Source organism: Chlorocebus sabaeus, chromosome 11 (assembly GCF_047675955.1).
Source record: "Chlorocebus sabaeus isolate Y175 chromosome 11, mChlSab1.0.hap1, whole genome shotgun sequence".
NCBI classification, from domain to species: Eukaryota; Metazoa; Chordata; class Mammalia; order Primates; family Cercopithecidae; genus Chlorocebus; species Chlorocebus sabaeus.
Window position 1 is genome coordinate 45,816,372 of NC_132914.1, and position 22,115 is coordinate 45,838,486.

At 43.9% G+C, this 22,115-nt stretch overlaps 1 protein-coding gene across 1 annotated transcript; it reads left to right on the forward strand.

Annotated features, from left to right (window-relative positions):
• Positions 1-8,522: 8,522 nt before the first annotated feature.
• Positions 8,523-10,817, forward strand: CCDC184 (coiled-coil domain containing 184). The gene has a single exon (XM_008003048.3). The coding sequence runs from the start codon at positions 9,017-9,019 to the stop codon at positions 9,599-9,601; it is 585 nt and encodes a 194-aa protein (XP_008001239.1). The 5' UTR covers positions 8,523-9,016; the 3' UTR covers positions 9,602-10,817.
• The last annotated feature ends 11,298 nt before the right edge of the window (positions 10,818-22,115 follow it).

Below are 22,115 nucleotides of genomic sequence, written 5' to 3' on the forward strand. Positions count from 1 at the left end.
TCTCTCTTTCTCTCTCTCTCTTTCCTTCCTTCCCTTTCCTTCCTTCCTTCCTTCCTTCCTTCCTTCCTTCCTTCCTTCCTTCCTTCCTTCCTTCTTTTTCTCTTTCTTTCTCTTTCTTTCTCTTTCTTTTCTTTTCTTTTCTTTTCTTTTCTTTTCTTTTCTTTTCTTTTCTTTTCTTTTCTTTGTGACAGAGTTTCACTCTCGTTGCCCAGGCTGGAGTGCAATGGCATGATCTCGGCTCACTGCAACCTCTGCCTCCCAAGTTCAAGCAACTCTCCTACCTCAGACTCCTGAGTAGCTGGAATTACAGGCATGCACCACCACACCCACTAATTTTTTATTTTTAGTAGAGACAGGGTTTCTCCATGTGGGTCAGGCTGGTCTCAAACTCCCGACCTCGGCTGATCCGCCTGCCTCGGCCTCCCAAAGTGCTGGGATTATAGGCGTGAGCAACCGCACCTGGCCTATAATGTATCTTTTTCATCTGGCTGCTTTTAGAATTTTTTTCTTTATGCTTGGTTTGTAGCAACTTGGTTATGATGTGCATGGGAATGGGTTTATTTGTTTATTCTGCCTGGATTTTATTGAGCTTTCAAATTTGGAAAAATGTTAGCTTTTTGTTTGTTATTATTTATTTTTGAGATGGAGCCTCACTCTCTCTCCCTGGCTGGAGTGCAGTGGCACAATCTTGGCTCACTGCAATCTCCACTTCCAGGTTCAAGCGATTCTCCTGCCTTAGTCTCCTTAGTAGCTGAGATTACAGGCACCCACAACCATGCCTGGCTAATTTTTGTATTTTTGGTAGAGACTGGGTTTCAACATGTTGACCAGGTCGGTCTCCAACTCCTGACCTCGTGATCCACCCGTCTCAGCCTCCCACAGTGCTAGGGTTACAAGCATGAACCACCGTGCCCAGGCTTAGCCATTATTTAAAAATATACTTTCTTTCTTTCTTTTGAGACGGAGTTTTGGTCTTGTCGCCCAGGCTGGAGTGCAGTGGCTTTATCTCCGCTCACTGCAAGCTCCGCCTCCCAGGTTCACGCCATTCTCCTGCCTCAGCCTCCCCTGTAGCTAGGACTACAGGCGCCTGCCACCATACCTGGCTAATTTTTTGTATTTTTAGTAGAGACGGGGTTTCACCATGTTAGCCAGGATGGTCACAAACTCCTGACCTCAGGTGATCCACCCGACTCGGCCTCCCAAAGTGCTGGGATTACAGGCGTGAGCCACTGTGCCCGGCCATATTTTTAAATATACTTTCTTAGCCCATGGCTCTTCTGAAATGTCAGTTGCATAACATTGAAATACTTGATGTGCCGCCCAGGCTGGAGCTTGTTGACTATTTGCTTTCTTCCATTAGGTCTTAGATCTCAAATTACAGCAGTAAGTTTCAAATTACATTATCTCCATCTCTTAGAATCTTTCTCCACAATCTCTCCTTTCTAGGAAGAGAATCTCCCCTAACACACTAGTTTAAGTCCACAAGTATGAACCAGAGAAGCTTATGTCCCACAGATCTCCCTGCAATTTAAACATCAGTGATTTCGATGTGAATGATGTGAAATTGTGAGCAGTTTATTATTTAATATACCTGGAGGTGTCTTGGATGATACTCATTGTTCTAATGAGGAGCAAAAGCTTCTAATGCCTTTGGTAAGAGGGAATTGGTTTTTAATAGTATAAGAAGCAGCTGGAAGCCAGTGTGTGATATGGCGATGGATGAACTGGGATGAATGGGAGATTGGATATGTGACTCGGGATCATCCTCTGAGGAGAATCTATCCCGGTTTAATCCATTTGATCCAGGCAATTACCAGTAAATCTCACATACCGTTCCCTTCTGTGTCTCAGAGACCCAGACAACACTGTGGAGAATAACAAGACCTTACTAAAAATGTCTCACTTAGGTTGTTTAGAGACTAACCTCAATTTCTGGAATATTATTTTTCCGATCCATGTTTGCTGTTTGGTTTTAATTTAGTTTTACTATCCTGGGAAGGCTGATCCTTATATATCTTTTGTTATATATTTGATCAATGTGGGGAGTTTTTGTTTGGTTTGGTTTTAGAACAGAAGCAAGGAAAGCAGGCAGCAAGGGACAAAAAGGACTCAATTTTATTATAGTAAAACGTGTAACTCGGTGCTAACACTACCCTAAATCACCATAGTCTACCAGTTTAGGAATATGAAGAGAAGAGGTACACTAGATTTAAAGCATAGTAATCTCTATGTTCATAATGTCCCTTTCTCAGTTGGCTACTACTCTTATAACCAGAAACAGGGTACCTTTTTTTGAGGCTGCCTCCAGCAGAATAAGAATATAAACCAGGAGTTCTCCTTAATATGCAGTATGAAGATACAGGCTTGACATCATCCCATTCCCTGATAATGCTGAGGGGAGCAGAGAACGTGCATTTCTTTGACCCTGAGTTCTGACAAAACTTGGCCTGGTATCTTTGAGACTTTGATGGGGATAGTGGTGGAATATGCCAAGGGAGGTTAGAGGGGTGGGTAGGTGACAGCTGTCATTTCAAAGCTGCAAGCACTTTTCTATTTTGTAAGAAATGGAGACTTCCATTTGTCTCTGAAGTAAGTATTCCTTTGTTCAAGAAAGGCCACCAACAAGGCCACTTAATAGTGTGACCATAAGCCGTAGGTTACCAAAGTAGATGGCTGAAACTGAAAAAGCTAAAATGTTCTTGAAGAAAGGGCAGAGTTGGAGATTCATCTATTCAACACATATTTATTAAGCATCTACCATGTGCCAGGCACTATTCAAGGTGCTAGACATGGCAGTGAAGAAAACAAACCCCCTGCCCTAGTGGATCTTACACCCTAGTTGGGAGTAAAAGATAAATAAATAATACATAAAATAAATAAGCAAAAATACAGGATAACAGATATTGATAACTGGTGTGGAGAAGAATACAGCAAAGAAAAGGATTAGAGATCCAGGATGAAAGTAATCCTGGTGCCTTAAAACAAACAAAAGAGCAGGCATTGTGCCTATGAACTGTGGTCAACCATAGAAGATGGAGCTATTTTCATGCAAGACTTCTTAAAATAGGGGCCTCAGGGTTCTAGGTGAAAAAGTTGGGAGAAAGGGTCCTTCTCCTCACTTTTGCCTAAGATCTAGCACTTCTACAGTTCTTTGAAGACATGGATTACATTTTGGGGTCCCTGCCCATGGTATATTCACAAATACTAGTATAGTCTCCATTTGTGTCTGGGCAATGGAAACAGAATGCACCCTTGTAGTGGCTGCTAAACTGTAACTGATAGTGCCTTGCTGGCCCTTGAGAATGTGTTAGAAATAACTTTTGACACTATTTGGGGGGCCTCTGAGAGAGATGAACTTACTATAACTAGATGTATTAGTAAGAGTGAGACCTACAAAGTTTTGTAGAATTACGTAGGATAGATAGCACAGGCTTCCTCAAGATATGACAGGCAAGGAAGGACCTGAAAGTTTGCATAAGTCAGCTATGAGGGACATTAAATTCCTAAAAATATCTTTAATGAAAGGGAAGTTTATGGCACACATACCATAGTCCCTATCCTACCATAAATATTTGGACATGATTTCCTTCAAATTGGACTGATACTCTGGGAGAGGCAATTGATCAAACAAAATGGCCCCCATTGAACTAGAAATTGCTTTTTTGGGTGGTGCAGCACTATCAGTGCCTGACTTGGGGCCAAATCAGGCTCTGAGCTGTTGCAAAAATGGCAACTTTCTAGGGGTAAAATAATTTATGGAGAAGATGGAAGGTGCTTAAGGCCATGCACCAGGGATCATTGGTGGCTCTGGAGTTCCAAATGCTTCTGTGTCCATGGCCAGTTACCTAGAGACTTGGGTTGGAACTGGTGACATCACAGTGACACCGAATACATGTTTGAATATGCACCGAGAGGGGGAAAAGCCTCTGCAAGTGTTGATCTAAGAGAAGCTGCGGCAGGGGGCAGTGCAGAAAGGGGAGATGGGATGACACTGGCAAAAGAGGTTTAATTGGAATGGAGGGTTATTGTCAGTGGAGATTCATATTGCATGAGAAGTTAGAAGGTACCCTGGAATTCATGCTCTGAGTAAAGTTAACATGGAAGAGAAATAAGGGGTTAGGGGTGGCCTTAAAGACTCCTAAAAACAGTTTGAGGTCACAGAGCAAGCAACTGGAAGTGCAGTTCAGACCTTACATGAGATGTGGGTAGGTGGCTCACCACATGACCATGTCTATGACGCTAAATAATCTTGAGGTTGTGGACAGTTGGATCACCTCTCCAGTCAGAGGCTCATACAGGCCTAGGGTCTTTGCAAACCACCATGTCCATTTTGCTGTGCGAACGTCGGGGAGATGAACAAAGCAGATTGGCTGTAATGCCAGGTAAACCACTCTCTGGTGCTGAGAAAAACTAGTCTATGTGACAGGCAAAACCCACAACAATGCGAATATTCTCAGCCTCTCCATCTTTTCTATGCTCTGAGAAGACCTCTGTAATTGATAGCTGGAGTTCTCAGTACTCATGCAGATTGGGGGAATAAAGGACAGAATCAAAAGAGCTAAAATAAGCTTGGCCTGATTTACGTGAGAAGGACAGGAAGCTTCTTCTTGGAGAAGAGAAAAAGAATACATCCAAGAAGTGAAGAGAGCCAGGGAGTGAGAAAGCAAGGGTCAGACTTGAGAGAAAGTTTGAGGAGAAAGGAGAGAGACCAGCAGCAACAGCTATGCCATAATGTGTGGAACAAATAGAGAAGGAAGGAAGACAAGTTTCAGATGTTTTGCTGTGCACTAAGAATGTAAACACCCTTAGAGTTTTCCCAGAGACTGTAATAAAAATCTAAATTGCTTTTTAATGCTTTTGGTGATTGGATATGTTTCTTTTGAATGTGATATCACGCTGCCATGGGCCACAAAGCAGCTCAGCTTCATAAAAGTTATACTTGGGGGATATTGTCTGGGATTTGGGGCCTAAGGTACAGCAGTCAACTGTACCTTGTTTTAGATCATTGCTCTAGAACTGAGTCTAGCCAGCATTATCGGATTTATAGTGCAAAAAATACACCAGCCATATAAAGTATAAACTAGAGATATACTAGATACTAGATAGAGGTAAATGGCAGAGCCTCTTCTGAATCCCAATTTTAGTGAGAATATGATGTTTGAAACTAGGTGCACCTGATGGAAACCTGTATGTAGGCAGCATGAGGGTCTCTCCCCACCACAGACTGATGACAGTGGGATGAAGGAAGAGAACAGCTAAGGTGATTCCCAGAGGACAATAGAAAAGCAGGAAGCAGAAGCTGTGTAGGGGTTATATTCTCTTATTATGTGGCAGTTCCTCTGAATATTCTAGTAGGATAGCTGGGGTACACATCTGGCCCCCTTTTCCTTAGAAATGGACCCATGCAACTAACTATAGGGCACAGGGATCCAGAGGGCCCAGGCCTGTAACCCAGCTAGCTGACTGAGGCTCTGCCACTGTTCTCCTTATTTTCCTGAGACTAGACCTTTCTACCTTGTCTCATTTTCACACAGAGTTCCTGAAATGATCTGGTTTTCTATTAGACGCACCAATGTCTCCTTCCTATATTTTCTTTTTCTTTTCTTTTCTTTTTTCTTTCTTTTTTTTTCTTTTCTTTTTCTTTCTTTCTTTTTTTTTTTTTTTGAGACGAAGTCTCGCTCTGTCACTCAGGCTGGAGTGCAGTGGCGTGATCTTGGCTCACTGCAACCTCTGCCTCCCGGGTTTGAGCAACTCTCCTGCCTCAGCCTCTGGAGTAGCTGGGATTACGGGTGCCCACCACCATGCCCAGCTAATTTTCGTGTTTTTAGTAGAGACAGGTTTCACCATGTTGGCCAGGCTGGTCTCAAACTACTGATCTCAAGTGATCCACCCACCTCAGCCTCCCACAGTGCTGGGATTACAGGCATGAGTCACCGTACCCAGTCACCTTCCTATATTTTCAAATCCTGCTACTGGTCCACTCCCCCAGTTCCCACCTACCCTTGACTCTCAAATGTTTGACCTGGAACTTGACTGGACCAGCCACACTGCTTGATCTCTGCATATGTTTCCCATGGTCTTTTGTGCTTCTCCAGTAATTTTCCCTCCCTCTGGGCTCAGATCCCTTGTACTCTCAGTGGACTTCATAGCCACCACCTCTGGACAGCATGATGTAATCTTATGCTGAAAGCCTTGACATAAATGGTATCCTCAACAATAGTGGCAAAAGGCCTTGTATGATGACATACCACAGCTCCTCCTGTATGGGGGCTATGCTTAAGGTAAGCTTATGGGATTTCAAAGATGAGAAGTCCCCCACTGGGACAGAGTCACTCTTTGTAGGTAGAAGGCAGGGATATGCCTGAACTGGCAAGATGAAATTTTCCATGTGAAGTGCCTGTCAAGAGATGTAAAGTAACAGACCCAGACAGAAAGCCTGAAAGCCATGACAGTCTTTTCTGGCTATAGCTGAGCTCTCCTGGGAAGGATGAAAGCAGGGTTGAACCCATAAGCCCTGAGAACATGCTTGCTGTAGTATAATCAGAAACTAATGCTGTGTAAGCTCAGTTGTTTTCATGTGTCCTGTCTCTATTTCTAATTTTCCTATAGTTTTTTATAAAGTCTCTTTGTAAATACCAGCCCACTTCAGTTGTGCTTATGGAAACCAAGGAAAAACATTTCTGTCCTCTCCTGAGCCAGAGTTTCAGGAGTAACTTAAGGTGTCATTACCACTTATGGGGTACATAGTAGAGGTAGGAGTCCTAATCAAGATGAGAGTGCTGGAAATCTGTAGAATGAAGGAAGAAATAAGCAAGCAAATAGGATTGAATCATTAGTTTCAGAAAATACAATACTGTGCTTTTAAAATTTGTTCATATATTTGTTTTGGGAAATCAAATTTCTAATGGCTGCATAATATTTTATATATGAGCAATTTTGCCTTAGTTTATTTAAACATTCTGCTCCTGGTCATTTAGGATAGTCCCCACTTGTTTCTATTTTAATAGCAGTAAGATTGGTATAGGCCAAACAGTCCTCTAGTGTCACAAAAGTTTCCCTGTGCCAGTCTCACTCTTCATCACCAACCACATAATCAGGGAAACCCAAAGGTAACACACACATTTGCTGTAACTGAACCGCCAGTCTACAAAACACCTTTCCCTAGTTCTTCTCTATCTTGAAGTGATATGGTTTGTTTCTCTTCCCCAGATTTATTCTTGTGAACTTCATTTTTGGTTTCTGATCACTTGGCTTCCCTAATTTCCTAGGGTCATTATTAATGTGCTCTGCCCAGGTGCTGATTCCTTCTCAATCTGGAATCATCTACATATATTAAAGACAATGTTTTTCTTCCTCCGCCCTTCCTGCTCCACCCCTTAAATAGGGAAAGGGGTTGTCACAAAGGTTGTGGATACTCAGTGTATGTCTGAACTTGGGCACTGAAAGAGAGAGCGGGAATTACTCTAACACACAGTCATCCCATCCATCCCCTCCATGCAACCATCAACAGTTTACCTTTTCACCTGTGAGATGATGCAGAGTGTTATTCGGAATTAGAAATAATATTATAGACTATCTAGTTCAATTCCCTAACAGATGAGGAAAATGATGTGGCCAAGGTCTCTGAATGAATAAGTGGCAGAAACGAAACTGAATTCAGGTCTCCTAAAACCCACTACGTTTGGCTTGCAGAGTTCCGGATGAGAGCATGGGACTTGGTCGTTTTTGTTATTCATTCAATAACTATAACTATATTAAGCGTCTACATACTAGGTGCCAGGCAGTATTTTAGGAGCTGGGGATTCCGTGATGAAGGATGCAGGGGAGACAAAAATCTCTGCCCGTATGGAGTTTCATTGTCAAAACTTAAGTACTTGGCCTCCCCATCCGCGACAAACTCCCAGGGACTTGGGTAGGAGCGGCAGGGTCTCGTAAAGGAGGGAGTCCCATCCTTTCCCAGCTCTGGTGATTTCTATAGCGAGAGGGCTGATTTACTGCAGAAACCTCCGTAGTGCCCTCCTCCTCCTGCCTCTGCACCGCCAGGCCCGGTGGGGCCGGCTCCAGAGCGCCACCGTGCCCCAGCTCAACTCTGGGATGATTAGCATCAGCTTCTCTACCCTCTCCGCTTTCCTGCGCACCGCTGGAGGACAGGGAGGCAGGACTCGACTTTAGCGCCATCCTCTGAGAAAGGAATGCGGGCTGGAAAAATCCTTCCAGGGCAGTCGCGCTGGGTCTCATACCCCGGCTAGGGGAGGGACGATCTCTCCCGGACTTGGAGGTTTATGCAGCAAACGGCTCTCTCATGCTTCCCTATTAAACATTGCAACCACACACTCTTTCCAGCCTCGGCCGAAGCCACTGCAGCGTCCCCTCTCCTCCCCCCACCTCGCTAGTCCAGACTCCACAGCCCCACTGCAGCTTCCAGCCATCCTCCCTTTTTCTTCTCCACTTCCTGGTTACCATGGAGACACACGTCATTTACGTGCCGTGCGTCGCCTTGGAAACAGAGGAGCATCCGCGGCGCCGCCGGGAGACCCGCCCCAGCTGCTGCTGCCACACTCGCGGGCGCTGCCAGTTAATGGCCTGGGGGAGTCCCGAGTGCTACGCGCCGCTGGCCTCAGCCCGGACCCGGACCCCTCCGCGAGCGCGTCTGTGACCCACGGAACCGGCAGGCGCTCTCTACTTGTGGCGCCCAGAGGGCGGCGCTGACACGGGCGCAATCCGGAAGGTGAGGCAGGGCAGGGCACTTTCGTCCTGGGGCGAGCCCAAGAGACGCCGGCTCTGGGACCCTCTCCGGGTTCTCGTCCTGCCGCCTCTTCTCGGCCTCCCGCGACCCTGCCCGTGCCCTCTGCCCAGGACTAGTCTCTCACGTCCGCTCCCAGCCAGTCTCGGGAGCCTCTGCTTCCCTCCGCTCCTCCCCACCCCTCCCGGGACCTCTCCCCCTCCACCCCCTCCCCCACCCCGGAGGCCGGGCTGGACGCGACCCAGAGCCGCCGCCACCCGCTTCTGCCACTCAATGGAGGACGGTCTGCTGGAGATCATGACCAAGGACGGCGGCGACATGCCGGCGCCCCTGGAGGTGTCCACCGTGCCGGCCGTGGGGGACGTGATCTCCGGGGAGTACAACGGCGGCATGAAGGAACTGATGGAGCACCTGAAAGCCCAGCTGCAAGCCCTGTTTGAGGACGTGAGGGCCATGAGGGGGGCCCTGGACGAGCAGGCCTCGCACATCCAGGTGCTCTCGGACGACGTGTGCGCTAACCAGCGAGCCATCGTCTCCATGTGCCAGATTATGACCACTGCGCCCCGCCAGGGCGGCTTGGGCGTGGTCAGCGGCAAGGGGAGCTTCCCGAGCGACCCCCAAGAGCCGGAGACTCCTTCACCTGGAATTGGGGACAGCGGCTTACTGGGTCGCGATCCCGAGGACGAGGAGGACGAGGAAGAAGAGAAGGAGATGCCCAGCCCCGCCACACCCACCAGTCACTGTGAGCGCCCCGAGAGTCCCTGTGCTGGTCTCCTTGCGGGGGACGGGCCACCTATGGAGCCCCTTGACATGCCCGACATTACCCTGCTGCAACTGGAGGGCGAGGCCTCCCTGTGAGGGGACTCCGTGGGGCACTACCTTCTCGGGCTGTCTTTGGGTTTCCGAGTGCATGACGCGAGGGGACTGAACGGCGCGGTGCGGCATGCTTCCCTTGGACAGCTGCTCTTGTGGGTCAGGCAGAGAGAGACTCCCTCGAGGAAGGATTTGTAGGGTGAAGGACTTTGGGAGCATCAAGAATTCTTTCTGCCCAACTAAGCGAATTATAGCAAACTGCGGAAAGGTGAGGCTCCGGGAAAGGAAGCGCCCATCTCTGGACTCCCATCCATCCCTATCCTGTCCTTTCCCCCTCCCCAGACAACAGGAGAACCCCTGAAATGTGTAAATAAAATTCTGCTTTTTCTATTCTGAAAAAGGACTTATCTAGGACCATGGCAAATAATCTCTAACAATTTACCTAGAAATTAAGGAATTGGGGGTATTCTGTTCTGGCAACAGGAAATTTACCCTTCTGCTGAAATCCAAGATATTCAGTGCTCTGCAGAAGCCTCTCCCCCTCACAGATCTCTGCGGCTGCTGATTGGTAAAGGAAGCTTGAGGAGGGAACTGCAGCCCTAGGAATCTGGGTGAATGGGGTTCCAAGGGCCCCTGGGCTGGGAGGAGCTGGCTATGAATGTGCATGAAGACATACTAGCTCAACCTCTAGGATTTTGCATGCAGAGCGGATCCTGCCTTGTCACTGACTTCATTTGGGATTGCTTTTCCACTCACTGGGGCTTACAGAACAAAGAGCCCGGTTCACAGGCAGAGACTCGGGGGTGCTCAGCAGCAGCCCAGATTTAGGGGACATTTGAGGGACTCGGGGCTGCAGCCAAAAACTGTCTCTCCTGGCTACACCTGCTTAACTTCAGTTCCTTTTTCTGTCAATATGTCCCTGCCCGCTGCCTCTCGGTGTTGCCTTCATAATGTCTTGTGTGTGTTATGTGTGTCTACTTGTGTAGTAGTGTGTGAGCCCTCAGGGGCAGGGCTTGTGGCTCTGATGTTAGGTTCAGGGGGCTTCAGACCCTTCTATGAGCTCCAAGCTATCATGGCGCTTTTCCCTCCCTCTTCTCCCAACCAGGGCATGGAGCATGTGGCTGTCCTGAGGTTCTTTTACTGATGTGCCGCCCTTCCACCTCCTCAAGTGGTGACTTTGTGTGCCCTCCCCCTCCTTTGTGTATTCCTTCTCAATACTTTCCTTGGTGTTAACCTTAATAAAAAGGCGTCATCTCCCCTCCTTGCTGACTGATACTAGAGGGATATCAGGGTTGGGCTTAGTGGGAACTGCAGGGACCATACCTTCCCTCCTCTCTCCTTGCCTCCAGTTCAAGGAGTTGACTGTTCCTGTCCTGGTTGGGACAGGCATTGCCAGCTCCGCCTGCTTTCCCTTCTGTCCTGGACCTTGACCTCAAGCTGCCCTGGGGAAGGAGGTGGTAAGTGTTGAGACTCCCATGCTAACATGAGTTTTTAGTAGCCAGAACTCCAAATGTGCAGGAGACTTCTTTTTCAGTGAAGCATCTGGCCCCCGGGGAGATGATTTCCAAATCTGCGTCCTGGAATGGCAGGTACTGCACCTGTTCCGTGGAGGGAGTGGGGTGGGGGTATTGTTCTGGAGGGATTACCTGGGATCTCTGGAAATAGAGTGACACATCACAAAGGGAAACCACAATAACTGCCTCAGGCCTCTAGTGGAGAACCCGGGGAAGGTGTTCCCCAGAGGGCTTGACTGACAGCTCTAGTCTACTCCCTTGGGCAATGGAGACCCTGAACAAAATCTGAGAGCAGAATGAGCTAGGGTGCCGTGTGTGTGTGTGTGTGTGTGTGTGTGTGTGTGTGTGTGTGTGTTTTCTTGCTGCTGGTAGCTGCGGAGTGGTGGAAAGAGAGAGCACTAAGACACAGATCTGGACTTAAATCTCAGTTCCAACACTGAATTGAGTGCTCAAGGCTTAGTTTCTGGATATGTAAAATGGGAACAAAAAGTTGTTGGGGAGAAAAATATATAGGACTCCTAAGAAGTCTTGTGCAAATGTTAGTTTCCTTATAGTTTTATTGGAGTGGGGGTGGTGGTGGTGACTGGCTCCTCTGGGAAAACAAAGCTACCCAAGGAAGGCTCTAGAAACTTTCTTTTTATATAATCTTTTCCTATCCAAAGAATCCTTGAGGCTGGGCGCAGTAGCTCACAACCGTAATCCCAGCGCTTTGGGAGGCCAAGGCGGGTGGATCACCTGTGGTCAGGAGTTCGAGACCAGCCTGACCAACATGGAGAAGCTGCGTCTCTACTAAAAATACAAAATTAGTCAGGCGTGGTGGCACATGCCTGTAATCCCAGCTACTCGGGAGGCTGAGGCAGGAGAATCACTTGAACCTGGGAGGCGGAGGCTGTGGTGAGCCAAGATTGTGCCATTGCACTCCAGCCTGGGCATCAAGAGTGAAACTTTGTCTCAAAAAAGACAAAAAAACAAAAAAACCCTTATCCTTCTTTAGAATTAGATATTAGGTATTCTATCTAATTCTACTTATCTGATTCTATCTACAGAATTCTAGTTATTTAGAATTAGATGGAGCTAAGGAAAGGGGAATGGTGAGATTCCTAAGCTAGCATGGACCTTTTCATCATAAATGAAAGGGTCATCATGAATGTCGTGTAACTATGGGCCAAAAACGTCTTGGGGGCAGCCAGCCCTGAACACATAGGCTGGCCAGAGGAATCTTGAATTATGCAGTGACCGGAGAATGTGTACTGGGGGCCCTAGAGAGAGCTGCTAAAGTATATAAGTGGGAAAGTGTCCCTGAGGACTGGGAGATAGGTTCCTATTATAGTTTTAGCAGTAGGCACTAAGAAAAACAATAATAACTGTCATTTATTGAGCATCTACTATGTGCCAGACACTGTACCCAATTTTATCTCCCAACAGCCCTATGAAATAGGTACTATTATTATTTTCATATAACAGTTCAGAAACAGAGTCTAAGACACTCAGGGTCACAGGCTAGTACTCGGCAAAGCCAGGACTTAAACCCAGGTCTGTCTGACTTAAAAAGCCCTAGATGGAACCACTTTGCTAATTGCTCTTTTATTTGGATCTTCAGAGAGGAATCTTCATATTGGAGAAATAAAGGTATTTCTCCAATCAAGAGCCTGAACGAATCCTGAAAAGGAAATAACCTTAGTTTTGGTTACTTTTCATCTTCTTTGTTGGAAAAAGAAATTGCAGTTCAGATTTTGGTTAGCGACCCTTCCCAGAGTCCAGTGGGTGGTAATATAATAATAGCACCAAGAAGACAGCCTCCTGGACCTGTTCCAGGAGGAAGAAGCCGATGCTCCCAAGTGTTCTCTCACACAGCTCCATTCTTGTGCCTCTTTCCCGCTCTCTATATCTCAGATTCTCCAGAGTCTGACATGAATCCCAAGGGCAACTTAGGGTGGGCATGGTGGCTCACACCTGTCATCCCAGCTACTTGGGAGACTGACATAGGAGGATCACTTGAGCCTAGGAGATTGAGGTTGCAGTGAGCCATGATTGTGTCACTGCACTCCAGCCTGGGCAACAGAGTGAGACCATGTCTCAAAAAAAAGCCAAGGGCAGTTTAGCTCTTTAGCTTCTGTAGAACATTCTGGCAGAGTCTTTTAGCCTTTGACTCCAGTTCCCCTTCTTATGCCCACTGTCCTCAGTCCCTTAAGGCCTCTTTGAAGTTCTTTAACCATTGCCCCTCAAGTCCCAGATAGACGAAAATCTCTCCAGAAAAAGCAATCCTTCAACCTTATTCAGTCACCTGCACCCAGCATCTCACAAGGATCCAGCACAGGTAGAAGGTCCTTGTTTCTTCCTATTCCCCACTCTTCTCTTGCATTTCTCCTTTGTAATGCCTCCCGGCCTCTTCTTTTCTCTGATGAGTGAGTGTCAGCTGGGATTCCTAAGTGCAGACTCATGGGCAAGGGTCACAGTTGAACTCCAGAGGGCCACAACCCCTTGAAATTGAATGCAAAGTCATTTAAGTAAATACATTCTCTAGAGAAAGGTACATTGTTTCAACTTTATTCTTAAAAAATAAGAATTAAGTTAAAAAAAGTAAGAATCACTGAGATAAAGGGTAATGAGACTTTTTAACTTGAGAAATACCCTAGGGGAAATGACTTTTCCTGAACCTGGTACTCTTGGCACCTTTTCCTCCAGAGATTTCCACACTGAATTGAAATTTTTACAGAAATCTGATTACTCACCATCTAATCAACACATTCAAATTTTGTTGACACCCATGATGTGCTAAAAATCCCGTCTCCCAATACTTCCAAGTCTGCTAGTACTTGGAGTTTGCTGGAGCACTGCTGATGTGGAGGTGAGGAAATGGACCCCCTCCATGGCTTCATACCATTTTATGTCTGGGGCCAGCACATGCTGTGCTGCATGTAACTCATCACAACTCTTTCAGTTTCTGGCACTCCCGTCTCACACTGGTTTAAGGCGCCTCCCTCAGGGTTTAGCTCCTATTCTCAAGATGAAAACATGTATAGCTTCATAGAAGTAAGCTACAATTTTATCCTGGTACGGCTAAAATCTGCTCTTAGAGAAACTGTTACTTCCCTAAGAGATGTAAGCTGGCCTCCAACATGAACACTTAGTTTTACATGATCTCAGGATCACCATAAATGATAGTCTCTGTTTGATATGTATGATGAAATGGCTCACCTAGTAGTTTTCCCTGAACTAAGGAATAGTCCTTACCCAAATATATTTAGATGTATACTTCTTGCAAGACATAAAATTGCTTGCATCTTTGAAAAGGCAGGTTTTCAAAAGCATCTTCCTCATTTATATGCCTTGAAGAATAAATTCAGCCAGGATACTTTGCTATGGTAAGAAATGTTTTTGAACAAAAGACATGTTTTTGAATCCTTTATTCCAGCTACCATTTCCCCCTCACATTTAGACTGTCCCCAGAAAGTGAATTCTCTTTCTGCTTGGAAGCACTGTGCTTGTAGAAGGAATCCTGCTCTGTAAATAATGCTGTAATGGTGCCACCTGTCGGGGAACAGGGACATTACAAGGGGAGCCTCTAAGGGAATTTATGGCTTTCACTTCAGCAAGCACTATCAGATACCTGCTAAAGGCCTGGTTCTCTGCCAAATGGTGGGTGGCGAGGACAGAAGGGAAAGTAAATAAATAGAATGTATTTGAAGAATGTAAAAGAGCAACTGCAATAAACTCTTGACTGGTCTCCCCTGGCCTTGCTCACATACCATTCATCCGAAGGTTAATCTTCCTAAACCAGAGCTTTGAACATTCATTCTTCTCAGAAATCTGTGTGTCCCTAGTGCTTCCTAAGCTAAGTTTAAAATCCAGTGGGCGTGGAGAGTCAAGGTCCTCCCTAATTAGGCCTGGAATATTTTTCAACCTGTATATTTCATTTCCCAACTACATCTTCTAGACACCATCCCACCAGGTGAGAAGCCCATATTATCCAAGTCAAAGCTGGAAATGATTCCCAAGGGTATCCCAGTTTCTTTAATCCCTGAGTGAGCTGTCTAAATGAGCACCCTCTGGCCTCAATTCCGTATCTCTCAGTCATTCTTTCGAAGTGCAGTCGGATGCACATCTCCTCCAGAAAAAGGACTTCTGCGGCCTGGGCCACCTGCACCAGCCTCTCAGAGGTGTTCCCCACCTCCCCTTGCCCCTTTTCCCTCTCTCACACTATCTGTGAATGGGAAATCCACAGAAATAGCATGCAAAACTTTGACTATGAATTTGTGCATTTATTTCAAGGAGTAGGGTTCATAATTTTCATCAAATTATTAAAGAAGCCTGTAAAGTCAGAAAGGGTAACTAACTCTAGTCAAAATGTGCTACTCACCATTTCCCAGAAATGCCCCTTATTTTCCTGCATCTGGTTCTCTGGTCATTCTCTTTACTTTCCTGCTCCATCATGTCTGTTAGTTAGAATTCTATCGGTTCTCTAAAGACCTTCTCTAATGCTACTTTCCTCGTGGAGCCTTTCCTGATGTGCTCTCTTCCTCCTTAAAATGTCCAAATCTTTTTCTTTGTACCTATTTGGGGGATGGTAACTGCATTTTGCCTTACTTCTATTATTCCTTATGTGCTTTTACGTTCTCCCTTCTGGATTATCAGTTATCTTGAGAGCTGGAACTGCTTTCTCATTTTTATAGTCTCTGAAGTATCTATTTTATTGACTTTAAGGCACCATTGACTGTATGGCATCCTATTTTAGATACCATTAAGAAAGGAAAAAATACTGTCAAACTATCACTATGATTTCTTATCATTTATATTTTAAAGTTTCATTCTTATTTAAATAACTCTATTAGAGTTGTTTAGGAATAGAACTTAAAAAAAATCACTACTATGCACTGAAATAACTAAGTCATTATGGTATTATTTAATTTTTTTCACATTGAGTCTGACACTTGAATTACTTTTTGACTCAGAATTGTTGATGCATTTTCCCACGCATTTCTATTCGCTGGGCCATTTTGAATATTCATGAAGTGGCATTTCTTAAAGAAAAAAAAAGTCCTCTACTACTGGCTATGGGAATTTCTTCCAGGCTACAATACCTAGTGTGCAAGTTTTAATGCTGGCACATTTTTTGATCTTGCTAGAACATGTTCAGGGAAGGTGTTCAGACAACAACTAGGACTAGTATTCCTTCAAATGGTCATTAAATGGTTGATTAACCGAAACATCAAGGGATTATAGATTTGCAGTCATGCCACTTAGGTTAACAACTAGGATCAGGCATGTATATGCAATGACAACTGTGTCATGACTGCTGCGTGGCCAACAGTAACTGAAGGCTGCCATCAATTGTAAGACACATTCCATTTCAGAGATGTTACAACGTGGGGTCCGGGGAAGTCTGTCTGGAATTAGTAGTAAGGGACCTTTCTTATAATAGGGAGAAAATGTGTATAATTGAAACAAGTATATAACATCTAAAGAATTACAAGATTTTAGAGCTGGGAATAAAAAAACACACGTTACCATCCCTTAGAATGTTATTGGTGAAATAAACTTTAGTGATGATCATACAACCATTTTATTTATTTATTTATTTATTTATTTATTTTGGATACAGTCTTACTCTATCGCCCAGGATGGAGTATAGTGGCACAATCTCAGTTCACTGCACCTCTGCCTCCTAGGTTCAAGTAATTCTCCTGCCTCAGCCTCCCGAGTAGCTGAGATTACAGGCATGTGTCACCACACCCGGCTAATTTTTGTATTTTTAGTAGAGATAGGGTTTCACCATGTTGCACAGGCTGGTTTCAAACTCCTGACCTCAAGCTATCTGCCCACCTTGGCCTCCCAAAGTGCTGGGATTATAAGCGTGAGCCACGGCGCCAGGCCTCATACAGCCATTTTGTATGTAACTCAGACGTCTGAAGGGAGTACCCATGTCTGTTAAGAATCTGATTAAATTTGACCCGAATTTCAGTTCCAAACCTGGGAAGTCCAAAGCATTCCATACAATTTCTGCAGTGTCTCATAGTTTATTTTCCTCTTGATTCTCCACATGTCTCAGGCCTTACCTAACTGTAAAGCTAGGCAAGTTGTACAGTAAGAGTCATAGTGACATTTTATGAAGGATTTAGGAGGTCTAACAACCTTTGAATTGTACAACTTTTCTTGCATAAATTCCCTTTCAGAAGTCCTTTCATGACTCACACAGATCACCTACCACATGCTTGGACTATCTTACTTGCCCTAAGCATCCCTCTTTTTAAACAACCAGTCATTTTGCTTTAGGATAATAATTTACCATACAAGATCATTTCTTATATAAAATCTCTTTTCTTTATAACCTTCTTTGCATAGCTAGGGGGCATGGCTAATTCCACATGTCCCCAGGCTTTATCTAGAATTTAATTGCTTCAAGGTAGGTACATTGAACAATTTCCAAAAGTCAAAGAAGCAGTTTATGACCTTAAAACATTTAGAAAACCTAATATCTGACCTAATTTAGACCAAATATCTAAATTTTGAAGACATTTTTATTTTACCAATAGTCTTTAAAACTGTCTTTATTTTTGAAAGTTTACCATAGTCACATGAACTAAAAAGCATTAGTTTTAATTTTTCTGAGAAAATATTTAAGTGCTTTTCTTTAAGCCAATTAATAGAACTCTTTTATATAAACGTTACACACACAATACATATAGACAGAAGATCCTGTAGTTGTAAGGTTTCTCATTTGCCAATTTTTAAGTTTCTCTTTAAATCATGCAGTTTTTAATGCCTTAATAAGCAGACAGAGATGGAAGGAAAAACAGATTTCCAGAAATTAAGGGCCTCATTTTTATACCAGATCCTGGATTCCAAAAAGAGAGAATCAGCCCATCCCCAATCCCTCGCATCCACACCCCTGAGTCCATGCAGGCTGCCTCAGTTTCATTCCTTATCAACTGTAGGACTCATAAAAACCCTTTCATTGGTTTCAAGAAGAACTATTACATAATCCTGCTAGGCATTTAAAATATTTTACAGTAGATTGAATAGGAAAATGGAGGTGGGTGGGGTAGGGATCCTGGGGAAAGTCCCATGAAGAAGTTTATGCCTTTAACAGGCTCCTCCACCCCATCCTTCCTTCCTTTCTTTCTGCTCCTGCCTGCTTGCTCAGCATTACCAGCGCATTCTCATATTTTGAGAAAAATAATTTCTTTCACACGTAGCCCCCCGGGTAGGGGAAATTTATCTTATTTTTACCCCAAGTACTTCATTAAAAAGTACAGCCTCCTTCTAAGAGAATTGCCGGTGAGCAAATATTAATTATGTCGTTGTACATAACTAAGGAAATGGGTGATATGCCCAAGGTTACACAGTTAATGACAGTGTTAGGAACAGAAGCCTGTTCACCTGAACTATAGAAGAATTTTTTTTTTTCCATTAAATGGTACTACACTTTAATCTGCTATAAATGGTTACAATACGCTAAGGAAAGCTTATTGTGATTTGAATCCAGCTTTGAGAATAAAGAATCAAAAATTTTTTTACAGTGGGTGAATAATTCTTATCAGCATGATGGAAAAATACATCCAAAAAGAGAACCATGACTGAGTGAATTTGTCAGCAAGTGTTTACCAACTGCCTGCTATGTGTCATTGAAGGCCGCGGGCACTGCAGCAGACTCCAGGAAGTCATGGTCCCTGCCTTTAAGAAGCTCACAGTCTAATTATAAGAGAATAATTGAATCGGGACAGAGTGTTCTTGAATCAGGACAGGGTGCTTCTCGGAAGATCAAAGGGAAAATCTGTTTTCTATGAGTATTGCCCACTAAATTGAAAGCACTTAAGTTTTAAAATGGGAATGGTGTGTGTGTGGGAGGCGCAGGTATGTATGCAGGTGAGACAAAGTAAAATGTAGAAGAAATTTTAAAAAATGTGTGATGTTAGCTGTGGGCTTGTAAAAATAATTTTTTTTTTTTTAAAAAAAAGGAAGTTAAAAAATGCTCAGAAAAGCCACAGCATTTTATGCTACAGAGGACATCAAGTATGACACTGGAGGAAGAGCCATGGCAGAGGCAGCATCCTAGTAATTTTCTGGAAAAAGTAAGTACAATGGAGTTGGCAAAACAAAACAAAAAACCTATGTATGGTGTCCACACCAATGCACAAAATACAGGTAATAAAACAATAGAATTTTAGATTTTATATGATGAGGAAAATAAAATCTCATACAGAAACATGGTAGGATGGGATTCACACCTGGAACTTGGCAGGGAAAAAGGTACAGTATGTTGCTCCATAGAAACAGAACTAAGTTCTGATGCGCAGCTAAAAAAGGGTTGCAGGTTATGGGACACACACCATGTGTTTGTGGGAAACCTGCTTCTGGGTAAGAAGCAGCTGCTTTGCTGTGATCTGCAGAAAATTAGCCCTTGCCCCGGCATTTGTAAAATTCAGGAAGGAAAGAGGGAAAAAAAGGGCAAGTAAGGGATGAAGGAAGGAAAGAAAGAGATAAAAGAAAATAAGTGCAAGGAATGAAATAAAAACAAAAGAAAATGATAGAAGGAAAGTCAGAGTAGCCCTTTACATCACCAAGGTAGAGTCTTGTATGGGCTTTTTATATTCTTGAGCATGGAAGCAAGAAAGGAATCGTTTAGGTAAATATAAAGGAGAGGAAATAAGTCACGTTGTTTTTAAAATGTGCCAAGGCTAACAAAACAGATATATAAACTGGATTACAGATCCCAGAAGCAAATAATGAAACCAGCACAAAACCAAGTTCCAGAATCGGAGGATATGTTATTTGACGTAAATGTCATTCCTCAGAAGGAAGAGGTGACATAGTACAGATTGCTATTCTGGATCTAATTCTGACCAACAAAGATGGAACTGATTAGTGAAATGGAAGTGAAGAAAACTCTTTGAGAGAAAGTAACCATGTCACTGAGTTTCTGGTAGCCAAGGAAATAAGGTGAAATATGTGTCCAAGGTGATGAAAAACTTGACTTCAAATAGTTAAAGGCTATGATTTTCATAGCTTGAGACTGTATGAGGGAAAAGGTTCAAAGAGGGTTAAATTCAGTCAGAACAGTGACTTTGGAGTTCAGTGACGAGGAATGAATGGAATGCCTAGAGAGACCTCACCAGTGAATTCAGATTGAGAGATATCTGACAAAGAATAAGCACAACTAAGAAAGTGGTACCCATATTTCAACATTTTAAAAGTGCAAGTCATAAAGCAAAAGCTGGGGAGTTTCATTATTAAAAAATCAAGGATTTCTGTTCCACAAAGAGCATTATTAACCAAGTTAACAGGCAGATGGCAGGATGGAGAATACATTTGCTTTGTCTAAAACTGACAAGGGTGTAATATCACTCTAAAATATATAAGGAACTCCTACAAATGAACAGGAAAAAGCAACCCAATTGTTTTTAAAAAAAGGAGCAAAGAATATGAACAGGCAGTTAATTGCAGAGGAGAAAGCTAATAAGTATATGGAAATTTACATTAGTAATCAAATGCAAACTAAACAAATAATGAGATATCACTTTATTCCTATCAAACCAGTGATTAGAAATCTAGAAAATAGCAAGTGTTGGCTGGGTGCAGTGGCTCTTGCCTGTAATCCCAGTATTTTGGGAGGCCAACGCGGGAGAACTTCTTGACCCCAGGAGTTTGAGACCAGCCTGGGCAACACAGTGGGATCCTACTTCTACAAAAAAATTTAAAACATTAGCTGAGCATGGTGGTATGTGCCTATAGTCCCAGCTACTCAGGAGGCTGAAGCAGGAGGATTGGTTGAGGCTGGGAGGCTGCAGTGAGCCATAATTACACCCTTGCAACCCAGCCTGGACAGCAGAGTGAGACTCTGTCTCAAAAAAAAAAAAAAAAAAAAAAAGAGAAAGAAAAAAAGAAAAGAAAGAAAAATAAAAATTGCAAGTGTTGTCAGACGTGGAAATACAGAATCTTGCACTGCTGCAAGATTGGCTCCACCACTTTTGGAAAGCAATATGGCATTACTTGGACACATTAAACAGATTCATACCCAGTAGCCCAGCAGCAATTCCTCCCCTAAGTAACATAAAGCAAATTATTTACGAGTTCACAAGGGGACCAATACAAGGATGTTCAGTGCAGGGTTATTTGTAGTAGCATGGAGTTGGAAGCAGCATGGGAGCTCATCAATGGAAGAGTGGACAGATGCATACCTCGGACTATTAGGCATCAATGTGAAGTAACAGATTAAATATTAACATCTGGCAATGTGGATGGAGCTAAAAAACAGTGCTTAGGTTAAACAAATACATGTAATGAGACAAATATCTGAGTAGCTTTGGAGTACATTTAATAATGCATGCCCATGAAATAATAACTATGTTTAGAAAACACATAAATGGAAATATGCACATTAAGCACATTAGAAAATTGCCTATTATAGGGGAAAGTGGGATTTGAAGGGTATAAATAAAAAAATAAAACAAGAGGGCCTGTCAGGGTCCGATGATAGTGTGCCATGAACTGAGGAGTATGATCAACTCAGTCCTTTCAGGAACAAACAAAACTTCAAAACATAGCAAAAAAAAAAAAAAAAAAAAAAAAAAAAAGGGCAAACATAAATCATAACAACACCTGAAAGATGAAGGCTGGAATGAGGAAAAACTTGCAAAAAAGAAAACTGGCTGGGCATGGTGGCTGACGCCTGTAATTCCAGCACTTTGGGAGGACGAGGGGGGCGGATCATCTGAGGTTGGTAGTTCCAGACCACCCTGACCAACATGGAGAAACCCCATCTCTACTAAAAATACAAAATTAGCCGGGTGTTGGTGGTGCATGCCTGTAATCCCAGCTGCTTGGGAGGCTGAGGCAGGAAAATCGCTTGAACTCAGGACGTGGAGGTTGTGGTGAGCCGAGATCTTACCATTGCACTCCAGCCTGGGCAACAAGAGCGAAACTCCGTCTCTGTCTCAAAAACTGGACTTGTTATTTTGATCATATACAAAACACAGGTAAGTCTGATGCTCTGGGCACATGGGATGCTGTTAACAGTTGGAAGAGGGGAGAAACATTTCTTGAGG

Bases quoted from the DNA above. Each gene is read 5' to 3' on its own strand.
- CCDC184 (XM_008003048.3), top strand. From the start codon at position 9,017: ATGGAGGACGGTCTGCTGGAGATCATGACCAAGGACGGCGGCGACATG.